This window comes from Gobio gobio (assembly GCF_949357685.1).
Source record: "Gobio gobio genome assembly, chromosome: 7".
Lineage (NCBI taxonomy): Eukaryota > Metazoa > Chordata > Actinopteri > Cypriniformes > Gobionidae > Gobio > Gobio gobio.
In genome coordinates this window covers 11,558,777-11,572,914 of record NC_137103.1, presented here as the reverse complement: position 1 = coordinate 11,572,914, position 14,138 = coordinate 11,558,777, and the positions used below count along the sequence as shown (strand labels likewise).

At 36.9% G+C, this 14,138-nt stretch overlaps 1 protein-coding gene across 2 annotated transcripts; it reads left to right on the top strand.

Moving 5' to 3' along the window:
• The first annotated feature begins 1,321 nt into the window (after positions 1-1,321).
• LOC307129418 (serine/threonine-protein kinase pim-2-like) lies at positions 1,322-13,535 on the top strand. 2 transcript variants are annotated; one of them, XM_079821816.1, is made up of 11 exons: positions 1,322-1,425; positions 1,699-1,788; positions 6,199-6,246; positions 6,519-6,776; positions 8,320-8,367; positions 8,644-8,928; positions 10,315-10,523; positions 10,609-10,659; positions 10,882-11,263; positions 11,354-11,536; positions 12,508-13,535. In XM_079821816.1, exons 1-11 carry the CDS (start codon positions 1,398-1,400, stop codon positions 12,555-12,557), a joined length of 1,632 nt encoding a protein of 543 aa, XP_079677942.1. In that variant the 5' UTR covers positions 1,322-1,397; the 3' UTR covers positions 12,558-13,535. The 2 variants fall into 2 exon arrangements, with proteins under 2 accessions (XP_079677942.1, XP_079677943.1); XM_079821817.1 differs by lacking the exons at positions 6,199-6,246; positions 6,519-6,776.
• Positions 13,536-14,138: the final 603 nt, after the last annotated feature.

Below are 14,138 nucleotides of genomic sequence, written 5' to 3'. Positions count from 1 at the left end.
TTTGCTTCTAAATAGTTATTTTTCTCCAATTCGTTGTTGAAATATAATAATTTATACACAGTGTCTGTCATTTTAATGACAGGTTTATTTAACATGCATGAAATAATCAAGACATCACTAACAGGCTAAACAGAATATAAAGAATATATAGGATAATATAGAGCATATATTTAGTGAAAGAGTTGATTTCTCTAGTGAATAAAATTCTGTGGACACTGAATGACTGCCTGAGGTAAATGTGATGCTAACGTTACATGACACTGTTTAGTTTACAAGCAGTTATATTGAGGTCTTTCCCCCGTTGAGACACTGATTTAGCGTTCGGTAACGTTACACGCGTGCACTGAACCAACCAACTTTTGAACCAACTTGACCAATATCTTCACTCTCCCTCCTCTGAACATGTCCAAACCATCTCAACCTGGCTTCTCTAACTTTGTCATACAAACAGTATTACTTTAATTTAACATGACTAGTTAGTATGTTACTACCTTGAAAGCGATAACGATGTTTCTTTTGATATTTGAGGATAATGTCGCTCTGCTCTCGGTTGCGTTCTTCATGAAGAGGTAGCGCTAGAGTCAGCGTATCTCACAGCGCCATCTGCTGGTGAAAATCACCACTACACGACTGCTTCTATAACCAGCAGCTGCTGGATTCGCCAATATATCTGCGGGTTGTTTTGAACGAGTTGTAAAATGGGGGACATTTCCGGAGACAGCTCCAGTCGGGGAAGGGGAAAAAACTGAACTGTCCCCGGAAAACGGGGACGCCTGGTCAAAAGTGGACGCTTTTGTGGAATTAATAGCTAATGAATATTTAGCACACAAATAATTCCACAGAATATAATAATAATAACTGTTCAGAAAGAATACATCTCATATGGTTTAAAGAAAACATAAAAGTTTGTAATTATTAATTATTCAAAAAATGTGTTCAAATTCAGTGTGTGATCACGTGCTCTGCTCATATGCAGATGCTTGCGTGAAGTTTAGTTGCTATAGCGACGCGAGTTATGAATTCTGACTGAATATATAAACAACAACCGATCGCCCGATCGCTATCTTTTGGTTGAGAGACCTGGAGAATTCACACACTTTTGCTGAGCGGAACATTTTCTGAGCGGATTTTGTGACCTTGAAGCTGATTTCTAGAAGGACATCGCTGGATATATCCTTATAGAGTCTTTTTGTTCATATTATTAATTTTGGTTACTTTTATTTTATTGTTCTTTTCTTGTGTTAGAAGGAGTTTGGAGTTTTATCTAATTGTCTTTTATTTATTGATTTTATCTTTGGAGGAGTATTTTTAAGGAGACTTGTAGGCTATTTTATTGTATTGTATTTTGTGTTGTGTTTTGCATTGTTTTTATTGCAGTTTGGACTCGGAGGACGTCGATGGCTCACATGATGGGTGAAAGAGGAGGTGAACGCTTTCATTTCTCAGTTGTTTATGGTGTGTTATGGTATGATGTTGTCCAATGATTGACTACATTAATGTGAAGAAAAGTGTGTGAGGTATTTTATTTGATCCCCCAATTTTCCCAGCTAAGTGATCACATGTATTTGATTCCTTGCATATGAAATAAAACTTTTTTAATTTGAGTAACTATAGTAACAACATTTGTAATTGACACTGACATTGTTTATTGATTATTATCAAAACATTACTAACTGTGTGATGTCTGAAATGTGCCAGGTCAAGTTCCTGTCGCGCCAACAGAGACGTCAAATGGCCGAACTGCTCAGGGTGCCATGGAGGCTTCTCCTGTGAACAAGATCTCAACAGGTGAGACTGAAATAAGGCTGGGCGGTGTAAAGTGTGCATACAGAGATTTTGCTATTTCATGCGTAACTGCTTCAAGTTTTTATCATGTTAATGTCCGGTCACATTTACTGTTGCTCAGCAAAATTTTGCTGAAATTTTCTTTTAATTGGACATTCGTCTAACATTTTCAGAACATTCAGAGAACATTCAAAAGTAATGCTCCCATAATGCAAAATTATAAAATAGATTTTTTTTTTGAAACATTGAAAAAACTGGACGTTTTGAACATTCACAGGGCTCTACGCTAGCATTATTCTTGAGGAGCACTACAGTGAAAAATGTAGGAGCAATTTCTGATCAATTACAATAACAATAATGACATGCATTAAACAGTCATATAATAATAACATGCATTAAACAGTCATATAATAATAACATGCATTAAACAGTCATATGATAATAACATGCATTAAACAGTCATATAATAATAACATGCATTAAACAGTCATATAATAATAACATGCATTAAACAGTCATATGATAATAACATGCATTAAACAGTCATATAATAATAACATGCATTAAACAGTCATATAATAATAACATGCATTAAACAGTCATATGATAATAACATGCATTAAACAGTCATATGATAATAACATGCATTAAACAGTCATATGATAATAACATGCATTAAACAGTCATATAATAATAACATGCATTAAACAGTCATATAATAATAACATGCATTAAACAGTCATATAATAATAACATGCATTAAACAGTCATATGATAATAACATGCATTAAACAGTCATATAATAATAACATGCATTAAACAGTCATATAATAATAACATGCATTAAACAGTCATATAATAATAACATGCATTAAACAGTCATATAATAATAACATGCATTAAACAGTCATATGATAATAACATGCATTAAACAGTCATATAATAATAACATGCATTAAACAGTCATATAATAATAACATGCATTAAACAGTCATATGATAATAACATGCATTAAACAGTCATATGATAATAACATGCATTAAACAGTCATATAATAATAACATGCATTAAACAGTCATATGATAATAACATGCATTAAACAGTCATATGATAATAACATGCATTAAACAGTCATATAATAATAACATGCATTAAACAGTCATATGATAATAACATGCATTAAACAGTCATATAATAATAACATGCATTAAACAGTCATATAATAATAACATGCATTAAACAGTCATATAATAATAACATGCATTAAACAGTCATATAATAATAACATGCATTAAACAGTCATATGATAATAACATGCATTAAACAGTCATATAATAATAACATGCATTAAACAGTCATATAATAATAACATGCATTAAACAGTCATATAATAATAACATGCATTAAACAGTCATATAATAATAACATGCATTAAACAGTCATATAATAATAACATGCATTAAACAGTCATATGATAATAACATGCATTAAACAGTCATATGATAATAACATGCATTAAACAGTCATATGATAATAACATGCATTAAACAGTCATATAATAATAACATGCATTAAACAGTCATATAATAATAACATGCATTAAACAGTCATATAATAATAACATGCATTAAACAGTCATATAATAATAACATGCATTAAACAGTCATATAATAATAACATGCATTAAACAGTCATATGATAATAACATGCATTAAACAGTCATATAATAATAACATGCATTAAACAGTCATATAATAATAACATGCATTAAACAGTCATATAATAATAACATGCATTAAACAGTCATATGATAATAACATGCATTAAACAGTCATATAATAATAACATGCATTAAACAGTCATATGATAATAACATGCATTAAACAGTCATATGATAATAACATGCATTAAACAGTCATATAATAATAACATGCATTAAACAGTCATATAATAATAACATGCATTAAACAGTCATATAATAATAACATGCATTAAACAGTCATATAATAATAACATGCATTAAACAGTCATATGATAATAACATGCATTAAACAGTCATATAATAATAACATGCATTAAACAGTCATATGATAATAACATGCATTAAACAGTCATATGATAATAACATGCATTAAACAGTCATATAATAATAACATGCATTAAAGGTGAACTATGTAAGATTTTTGCAGTAAAATATCCAAGAACCACTAGGCCAGTGTTATATATTTTGTTCAGTTGAGTACTTAGAATATCCCAAATGTTTCCAACTATTTGTAAATCGTGAGAAATTGCTATTTTAACCAAGGAACCGGGACGTGTGAGCTATGCGTTTGAGGGAGTCGCCTGTCGATTGCGTCATATCTGCGTTTCCCTCGGTTCCCGGTTTTATCATTTAGCAGAAACGCTGAACTCTCACTGCAATGTGAACAAGTGTCATAGCAGCCGCCGAGAGAACGTCATAACTTCCTTTTCAACACACTCAGATATATCTAATACGATTAACGAGTTGCGTTACCTCATACTCATGACTGGAAAAGAGGAAGTGGCGCCGGCGACCGTGTCATAATAAAAGTCCCGCCGGCGACCGTGTCATAATAACAGTCCCGCTCTTCAATCGCTCCAGCGGCCTTGCTCAGCTCAGTAATGTTAATAATCACATCCATGAAGATGATTTGTCCTATCCTGACTCTTTTCCACCGGCTGTGAGGTGAAGACCACATGTCCCAAGATTCTGCACTCAAACGTGGCGTCATCAAACTACGCCTTTGTTTTGAACAGGCGACCTCTAGTAGATGGAAAAGTTACATAGTGTAGCTTTAATCCAGAACTGCACGCGTCTTGCGGAAGAAAATTGCAGCCGGATCTACTTCTGTCTGTTTATGTCTGTGGCGAGTCACACAGGGACTGTGCTCCTCCGCAGCTCTGCGACCCGAGCTGGAATAAAAGAGTCTGAATATAAACACTTATTATATGTGTACCGTAGTGGTTCAGGGTAAGATAAAACACGGTTTGGAAAATGGATTCATGATGGACTCACTCATATATACATCTAGTCATTTTTAAGCACAAGAAAAGTTATGGACTGCAGCTGATAAAGATTAAATCAAGAACTCATAGAGGGGCTTTTTAAAATTATTATTTATTTGTTAATTTTTTATGGCATTTTTGCCCCAAGCCCCTGTTAATTTCCGACCTTGTTTATGACAATCCAAACGTGGTATTTCTAGTTTATTTGGACTTGGCTGCAAAGAAACATCAGCGCGAGGCGTCTGGTAAGTGGGCATGGCTGCGTTACACACGTTTCACCTAGTAAACAATCTGTGAAGTGTAGTCCGTCGCACAGGTTTTTTCACATGCTCTGCTGACAGAAGGCATGAAAAGCAGTCGATCGCAGAACGAAACGCAACAGTTGCTCAGTCAGTGTTGATGCACTTTGGCAGTTGTTGTTTTTATTCCGAATGTATTATAAATCTGTTCATGAGAATCGATCGGGTCACTCGCACCGTTGCGCCTAAATATTTTTTCACAGTCGCACGCAGTAATTTTCAGGCGCAAATGTGCCCGAAATGGTCGCTATGTAGAGCCCTGATTCATGGAACATTTAGAAATAACGCTTTCTTAATTTAATGGTAACGTTAGCAAAAGTTCTCAATAAGCCAGGAACTCAGTGGTACTTGTGCTGTCTCACACACACCCGAAACATGCGCACAGAAAGCCGCTTCTCAGACAGCAGACAATCCCCAATAGAATTCGAATTCACGACTTATTGCTTTTGAATTGTCAAATACACAGAAGCAATGACTCAATCCATTAGACTGTAAGTGCCTTGCCAAGTGGACGCTTTTGTGGAATTAATAGCTAATGAAGATTTTGCACATTATAATTCCACAGAATATAATAATAATAACTTCAGAAAGAATAAATCTCATATGTATGAAAGAAAACGTCAAAATTAAGTTTGTAACTATTCAATAAATGTGTTCAGATTCGATGTGTGATCACATGCTCTGCTCATATGCATGTGCGTGCGTGAATTTTAGTTGCTATAGCGACGCGAGTTATGAATTCTGACTGTATCTACACACGCGAACCGATCGCTATCTGTTGGTTGAGAGGCCAGGCGAATTCACACACTTTTGCTGAATATTTTCTGAGCGAATCTTGTGATCTTGAAGCTGATTTCTGAGAGGAGACTTTTATTCTGGAAGGACATCGGAGGATATATCCTTATATAGAGTTATATTTTTGTTCATATTATTTCTGAAGATACTTTTATTTTATTGTTCTTTTCTTATTTTAGAAAGAGTTTGAAGTTTTATTTTATTTTTTGTTTTATTTTATTTTCAGAGGAGTATTTCTAAGGAGTCTTGTTGGCTATTTTACTGTATTTATTTTGCATTGTTTTTATTGCAGTTTGGACTCGGAGGACGTCGATGGCTCACATGATGGGTGAAAGAGGAGGTGAGCGCTTTCGTTATTCAGTTGTTTATGGTATGTTATGGTATGATGTTGTCCAATGATTGACTACATTAATGTGAAGAAAAGTGTGTGAGGTATTCCATTTGATCCCCCAATTTTCCCAGCTAAGTGATCACATGTATTTGATTCCTTGCATATGAAATAAAACTTTTCCATTTGAGTAACTATAGTATCAATATTTGTAATTGACACTGACATTGTTTATTGATTATTATCAAAACATTACTAACTATGTGATGTCTGAAATTTTCCAGACTCAGGCCTGTCCAGATCCAGAAGAACTGCTTCCACAGATTCTTCACTGGGCATCATGTCACCATCATCCCTGTCCCTTAGCAGCAGAGGCTCATTCAACGTCCTTTGGAGATGGAGTGGCCAGGCCCGGTCCGGCAGCTTCAATTGGTTCTGCCCTCCGCTGCCAGGTCAAGTTCCTGTCGCGCCAACAGAGACGTCAAATGGCCGAACTGCTCAGGGTGCCATGGAGGCTTCTCCAGTGAACAAGATCTCAACAGGTGAGACTGAAACTTTTCTTAGATTTAAAAAAATATATATTTTAATTGGACATTCGTCTAACATTTTCAGAACATTCAGAGAACATTCAAAAGTAAAGGCCTTTGCACACTGAGTCCGAAATTCGCATGCAAAATTTTCGCACGTCAAAAAATTAATTCGACCTCAGGTTATGTCAATCATGCTTGCACACTGCTTCTGAAACTTTCGTCCGTAAAAAAAAAAATTGGAACCGGTTCGATTTTCTGCGTTTTTCCCATCTACAGTGCTGATGCTCAACCTGAAACTGCTGGCAATTGTGGTGAATGAATCGCCAGTGCTCAGATACCTACAATTATATATACAAATATTATTGTACCAAAAATACTACAAATATTATTATATCACAGCTATAATTATAGCACACCAAGTCCATGTAAGCCGTGTGTGTGTGTGTGTGTGTGTGTGTGTGTGTGTGTGTGTGTGTGTGTGTGTGTGTGTGTGTGTGTGTGTGTGTGTGTGTGTGTGTGTGTGTGTGTGTGTGTGTGTGTGTGTGTGTGTGTGTGCGCACGTACAGATCCATACCTTAGACATACTGCCAGTCTCTGTTCAGGATCAATTGATTCACGGAAATTTGTGGTCTTCTTTTTAATATGTGGCTCCAGTATCGCTCGCAAAGCATCAAACTGAGCCACTGACATCCTAAAGTAAACTTTGACTCGGTCTGGATAATCCCGCATCTCCTTGATAAGGAGGTGGAACTCTGCTTCCTCTCTACGCGATCGCAGGAGTGGATGGACCCAATATTTCCTCTTTTTTTTCTCTTTTTAAGAAGGGAGAGGACAAAAAAATCATCCTCACTACTTGAAGACGCCATTTTGTATTGTTTTGCATTTTTTTTCCCGTAACAAATTCATTAATACGCATCGAACGCAGTGTGCAAGGTCTCTGTGCGTGACAAATTTTTCGGATCACGAATACGAAAAAACTTATGCGAAAATTTTCGGACTCAGTGTGCAAAGGCCTTAACGCTCCCATAATGCAAAATTATAAAATAGAATGTTCCTTTGACCAAGAAAAAACCTTTTTGAAACATTGAAAAAACTGGATGTTTTGAACATTCATGGAACATTTAGAAATAACGCTTTCTTAATTTAATGGTAACGTTAGCAAAAGTTCTCAATAAGCCAGGAACTCAGTGGTACTTGTGCTGTCTCACACACACCCGAAACATGCGCACAGAAAGCCGCTTCTCAGACAGCAGACAATCCCCAATAGAATTCTAACTCACGACTTATTGCTTTTGAATAGTCAAATACACAGAAGCAATGACTCAATCCATTAGACTGTAAGTGCCTTGCCAAGTGGACGCTTTTGTGGAATTAATAGCTAATGAAGATTTTGCACATGAATAATTCCACAGAACCATTTTATTGTTCTTTTCTTATTTTAGAAGAAGTTTGAAGTTTTATTTTATTTTTTGTTTCATTTTATTTTCAGAGGAGTATTTCTAAGGAGTCTTGAAGGCTATTTTACTGTGTTTATTTTGTATTGTTTTTATTGCAGTTTGGACTCGGAGGACGTCGATGGCTCACATGATGGGTGAAAGAGGAGGTGAGCGCTTTCATTATTCAGTTGTTTATGGTGTGTTATGGTATGATGTTGTCCAATGATTGACTACATTAATGTGAAGAAAAGTGTGTGAGGTATTCCATTTGATCCCTCAATTTTCCCAGCTAAGTGATCACATGTATTTGATTCCTTGCATATGAAATAAAACTTTTCAATTTGAGTAACTATAGTAACAATATTTGTAATTGATCACAATTGATCACTAATTGATTTTATTATCAAAACATTACTAACTGTGTGATGTCTGAAATATTCCAGCCTCAGGCCTGTCCAGATCCAGAAGAGCTGCTGTCTCTCAGACGGCTGGTCAGGAGATTTGGAGACCCTGTTCTGAAGAGCGTGATCAGGATCCGCTGCCAGACCTGACCCAGACCCAGAGCCAGGAGCTTCCTAAACATTCAGCTGCACTGTCTCTGTCTGAGATTTCTGTTTCTGTGTCCACGGGTCAGGGTGACGGGAAGAGGACGCAGCAGAGCGGCAGCCAACAGGGCTCAGATGATGGACACCCATCCACTTCATCTTCATCTAAACGCTCTTGCATGGGTCAGTAGTAGTCGGTTATGACATAAATAATACATTGCTATGCATTTAATAAAACTCTATATTTAAAGATATTATATTTAATATAATATAAATTAGGGGTGTAACGTTACACGTATTCGTATTGAACCGTTTCGGTACAGGGCTCTCGGTTCGGTGCACTCGGTTATGAATGCAATCTTTAACAGTTAACAGTCGGCTTGTTTAAAGCGCGGAACACACTTCAATCCGAGTTCCCACACGAACATATTGAGTATTCAGTCCATTTTATCACGAAATTCAAACGATAAATGCCGTTTTAACGTTCTTCAATGTGACGTGACTGATAGACGCGTATCAGTTCAATAAATAAATATAATAAATATAAATGAATATCTTAAGGCATGTTGAGGATGCATTACAACTTACTGAAACGTATCATATGTTGTGTAATCGCTCCATCGGTGTTTCAACCGCGGAAAGACAATAAAACAGCTTGTAAACCATGTCGTGTAGAATCACATTTACTTCAGAAGTCATTCAGTGTCCACAGCTGTGAGTTCACTACAGAAATCAACTCTTTCACTGAATACATGCACTATATTAGCCTATATATTCATTATATTAGCCTATATATATTCATTATATACTACTTAGCCTGTTAGTGATGTCTTGTTTATTTAATGTATGCTTAAATAAACCTGTCATGAAAATTACAGCCACTAAATGATTATATTTCAACAACAAATTGGAGAAAAAATAATAATACTTAGATTTAGAACCTTATGTGAAGCTTATGAGTGTTGATTATTATATCTAAAAATAAATAGCAAATTAATTTAGGCTAATAGTTTGGGCTCTGTTGTTAATCTTTAATAGCAATATGTAAGTAAGGGCTCCCTATATAGTTTACAGCATTATCTTTAAGAAACTTTTAGTTATAACTGAATTCATTTAAGGACAGACAAAACATTTTTTTCATTAAACCACTGTTGAATAAAAATTAATAAAAAGCAATTTTGTAATCGAATCCGTACCGAACCGTGTCTTCAAAACAGAGGTACGTACCGAACCGTCATTTTTTTGTACCGTTACACCCCTAATATAAATATATTTTAAGATATGGCCCATATTATCTTTGCCATTACCAGAACTGAGCCACACGTGCCAGAGTTGACAAAATGAAACCAAAAAGATAAGATAAAACAAGAAAAATAACTATATCGTGACACTTCATATTGTGAAATAAGATTTTGGGACATTTATGCAGGCATTAAGCAGAAGTCAGGGGGATAGCTTGGAGATATTTCCATTACTTTGGATTTGTAACACTACAGATGAGAATTGAATAGTAAAATGTAAGTTATGTCATTATATCATTGCTTAATTTGATGTCATTCTTCATTCCAGAAAAACCTACAGAATGCAGGAAGAGGAATAGAGTTCGTTCTTTCCTCCAGAGGCTCTGGAAGGCTGTGAAGAGTCCTTTCTGCTGCTGTTGTCTCAGTAGTGCTGTGGATGAAGAGTCTTTTACATCTCTCTATGACCTGGGAGGGATGATTGGATCCGGAGGATTTGGCAGGGTGTTCAAGGGAACACGCAAATTTGATGGCAAAAAGGTAAGTCTTACTGAATTGTACAAACATTTTGCTCTTGCATGCGTTAAAACATTTACAGATTTACAGATTTTCTTTTTTGTTGCAGGTTGCCATCAAGCAGATAAACAAGATTGAAAACAATCGTTATCTTTATATTGTAAGTTGGCCAAAACCTGAATATGTACAGTATTTAGTTGTTTAAGTGCAGATTACTGTAGTTAATACACCCGTAGGAAGCATTAGGTGTAAATGTGATTGACAAATAAGCCTAGAGGCACCAAATAACTCTTTTGAACGTATCTAAAAAGATTCATTTAAAAATGATATGTTTTCTTCAGATTTTTACCCAGCTAACCTTCTGACTACTATTTTTCTCTAGCCTGGGTATCCCAAACCTCTCGTAACAGAAGTGGCGCTGATGCTAATGATGAGGCGGGAACCCAGAAGCCCGCTCATCATACAACTATACGAGTGGTTTGAACATCCTCTAACATTCAACCTTGTTATGGAGTTCCCAGAGCCTTGCATGACCTTGCTGTATTATATCGTTCGTAAACCCGTACTGGATGAACCAACAGGACGGTTCATCATGCGACAGGCTCTTCTAGCATTGCAAATCTGCATCGAGCATGGTGTTTTTCATAATGACCCTCATGCGCAGAATTTCCTGATAAAGGAAAACACGTTGGAGCTTAAGCTGATAGACTTTGGCTGTGGTCAGCTGTTTAGTAGGGATGGCTACGAGAGCAACACATATGTTGGTGAGCATTTTGAGCCTGAATGTAGTGACTTATTAATGATCTGATGCTTTAAAAAAAAGCTCAACCATGTGCAATATGTCTTGCTTACAGGAGTAATGTATTACTGCCCACCTGAAGTCTCAACAGAACCTCGATTCCACGCCGTCCCAGCAAATGTCTGGGCTCTAGGAGTGCTGTTGTACACTATGGTGCACTCTGGATGTCCTCCCTTTCTCAATCGGACAGAGATCAGACGAGCCAACCTTTCATTTACCAACTACAGCTTATCCAAAGGTGAGTGAATAATATTGATAACACTTATAAACACACACACATAAAGCAAAGGCTCTGAACAGAAACCGTTAAAGATGAAGTATGTTTATATAAAGCTCAACGTATAGCAAGAGTTTGGGTCGTAGCTACTGTAGCAGGCGGAGCCATGGGAAAAGAAATTCGGCTTTAGTTACAGAAGTGAATGCCAAAATGTGCTGCATTTATACTGTAAACAGGTCATGAACATGTCAAAGCAAACAGAGCATTGTGATACAAAGCATGCTTCAATACCATACAGCCGTTCAGAAAGATACATTTTCATAAAGACAAATGCAACACAGCTAAAAGTATTCCTAATATGTTGAACCTGAAACATGCCCTTCACAAGAGCTGTGTTTGTGATGTTTGAGTTGGGGAAGACGCGATGCACAAAAGGGGCCTTTGCAAGTTTTTTTGAAAATATGCTTTATTTTTTAATTCCGCCTTGTGCCACTAGTGTCGCAGAAACGACATACTTCACTTTCAAAGTCAAGGAACATTTTACAGTATAATAATCATGTTTTAGATGCTGTTTTCATAGATGCATGACTAACTCCTTATTACAATTTGTACAGAATGCAGAGATCTGATTAGCCAGTGCCTAGCCAGGGATCCAACTAAACGGCCGACGTTAGAGCAGATGTCACAACATAGATGGATGAGATGACCTACTGTAGATTGGAGAAGTTCAGGAGATCAGTGATTTCAGGTGTGAGGAAGTGTAACAGACAGAGTAGGATTATTATCATTTGTCTTATTTCAAATGAGATGTTCAAATTTGTGTTCATTGTAATGTTCTTGTTATAGTCGAGTCACCGTCATTTATATAGTGCTTTATACAATACAGATTGTTTCAAAGCGGCTTCACTATAATAAACAGGAAAATAAACACAATATCAGCTCTAAAAATCATTCATGAGTTGACTTGTTCATATAATCTTTGTATTGAATAGGAAATAACATGCTTGCTGTCCTTGGTGGAGGGCTTGATCTCGAGACTTGAGCCGAAGCCTGATGTCCAACCCCAACCTGACAGGGAACTCAGAGCCTGTCCACGTCTGAGCAAGAACATGAGAGACTGCAAGACTGGGAAGAAGTCATCAAGCCATCACAGCCACATTTGCTTTGTTTTTAAACGTCAAGACAAGACAAGTCATCTGTATTCATATAGCGCCTTAAATATGACCCATCTTTTCTCAAAGCAGCTGGAATAATTCAACTTGTCATTTTGATGGTGAATTGTGATCCAGAAAGGTCCAAACGACAATCAGTGACAACTGGAGATTCACCCGTAGTCAAAAGCAAAAGATTAGTCTGTACAGAAATTAGGGCTGTGCAATATATCGAAATATCGCAAATGTACATATCGCAATATGTATATCGCAACGGCACACAATATCTGAATGACTTTAATAAGCTACTTCAACATTGTGAAAAGTGTACGTTTTAGGTTGACGCATATAGCAGAGAATAGACTGAGCACACGACTGTTACTTAAGAGTTATTAAACGCAAAACAACTTGCAATCTCGCGCTGTCTGACACACACACCAAAACGTGCGCACAAGCCGCCTCTCTGAAAGCGTGTGATCCCTTCAGTTCTGTTTCGTGCCTTGTAACACACTCAAACTGTCAAATACACACACAGTTATGTCAAAATGGCTGTCTTGAAGAGTATTCACAGTTGGTCATGCGATATCAGTTGGGGAAAGAAACCGAATGCGTGTCAATAGGATCCGTGCATTAGGTCTTAAATGACGCTTTTCCACGGCATGGTACGGCTCGGTATGGTTCGCTTTGGCGCTTTTCCACTGCACGGTACGGCTCGGTACAGCTCACTTAAACAGTACCACCTCGGTTGGGGTTCCAAGCGTGCCGCATCGATACTAAAATGTGACGTGTAAACACTGCAGATCACTGATTGGTCAGAGAGAATCGTCACTACTAGCGTCATTGGATTTGCGACACCAACCTGCTAGCAGTAACAGCCAGGCAGTATCGTTAGCAAGACTTGAAAGGAAAACTTGTTTAAAAAAACTAAAAATATGTTGTACACTATGGTGTATTGATAACACCTTTCAGAACAATTACAGACCAATATCAAACCTCCCGTTCATTGCCAAATTGCTTGAGAAGGTAGTCGTAGCACAACTGCAATCTCATCTAGAGCAAAAAAATCTTTTTGAACCACTTCAATCAGGTTTTCGTCCCTATCACAGCACAGAAACAGCACTTTTAAAAGTGCTAAACGATCTCCTTCTGATTTCTAGTTCTGGTGCACACAGTATCTTAGTTCTGCTCGATCTCAGTGCAGCCTTTGACACTGTGTGTCATTCCAGGCTCCTTTCACGACTATCTGAAATAGGCATCACTGGTGCTGCTCTTCAGTGGTTGACCTCGTATCTATCTGATAGACAGCAGTTTGTAAGGATAGGTAAAGATCGATCAAGTACCGCTACTATCACTCATGGTGTACCTCAAGGTTCTGTACTTGGTCCTCTTTTATTTCTCATTTATGTGCTGCCACTGGGTCAGATAATCAGACGACATGGTCTTGCCTTTCATAGTTACGCTGATGATATTCA

Excerpts from the sequence above, each read along its gene's own strand:
- LOC307129418 (XM_079821816.1), top strand. The coding sequence starts at position 1,398 with ATGGCTCACATGATGGGTGAAAGAGGAG. Across the intron at positions 6,777-8,319 it reads AGTGAACAAGATCTCAACAG|TTTGGACTCGGAGGACGTCG; the intron begins GTGAGACTGAAA and ends TTTTTATTGCAG. Across the intron at positions 10,524-10,608 it reads GCAAATTTGATGGCAAAAAG|GTTGCCATCAAGCAGATAAA; the intron begins GTAAGTCTTACT and ends TTTTTGTTGCAG.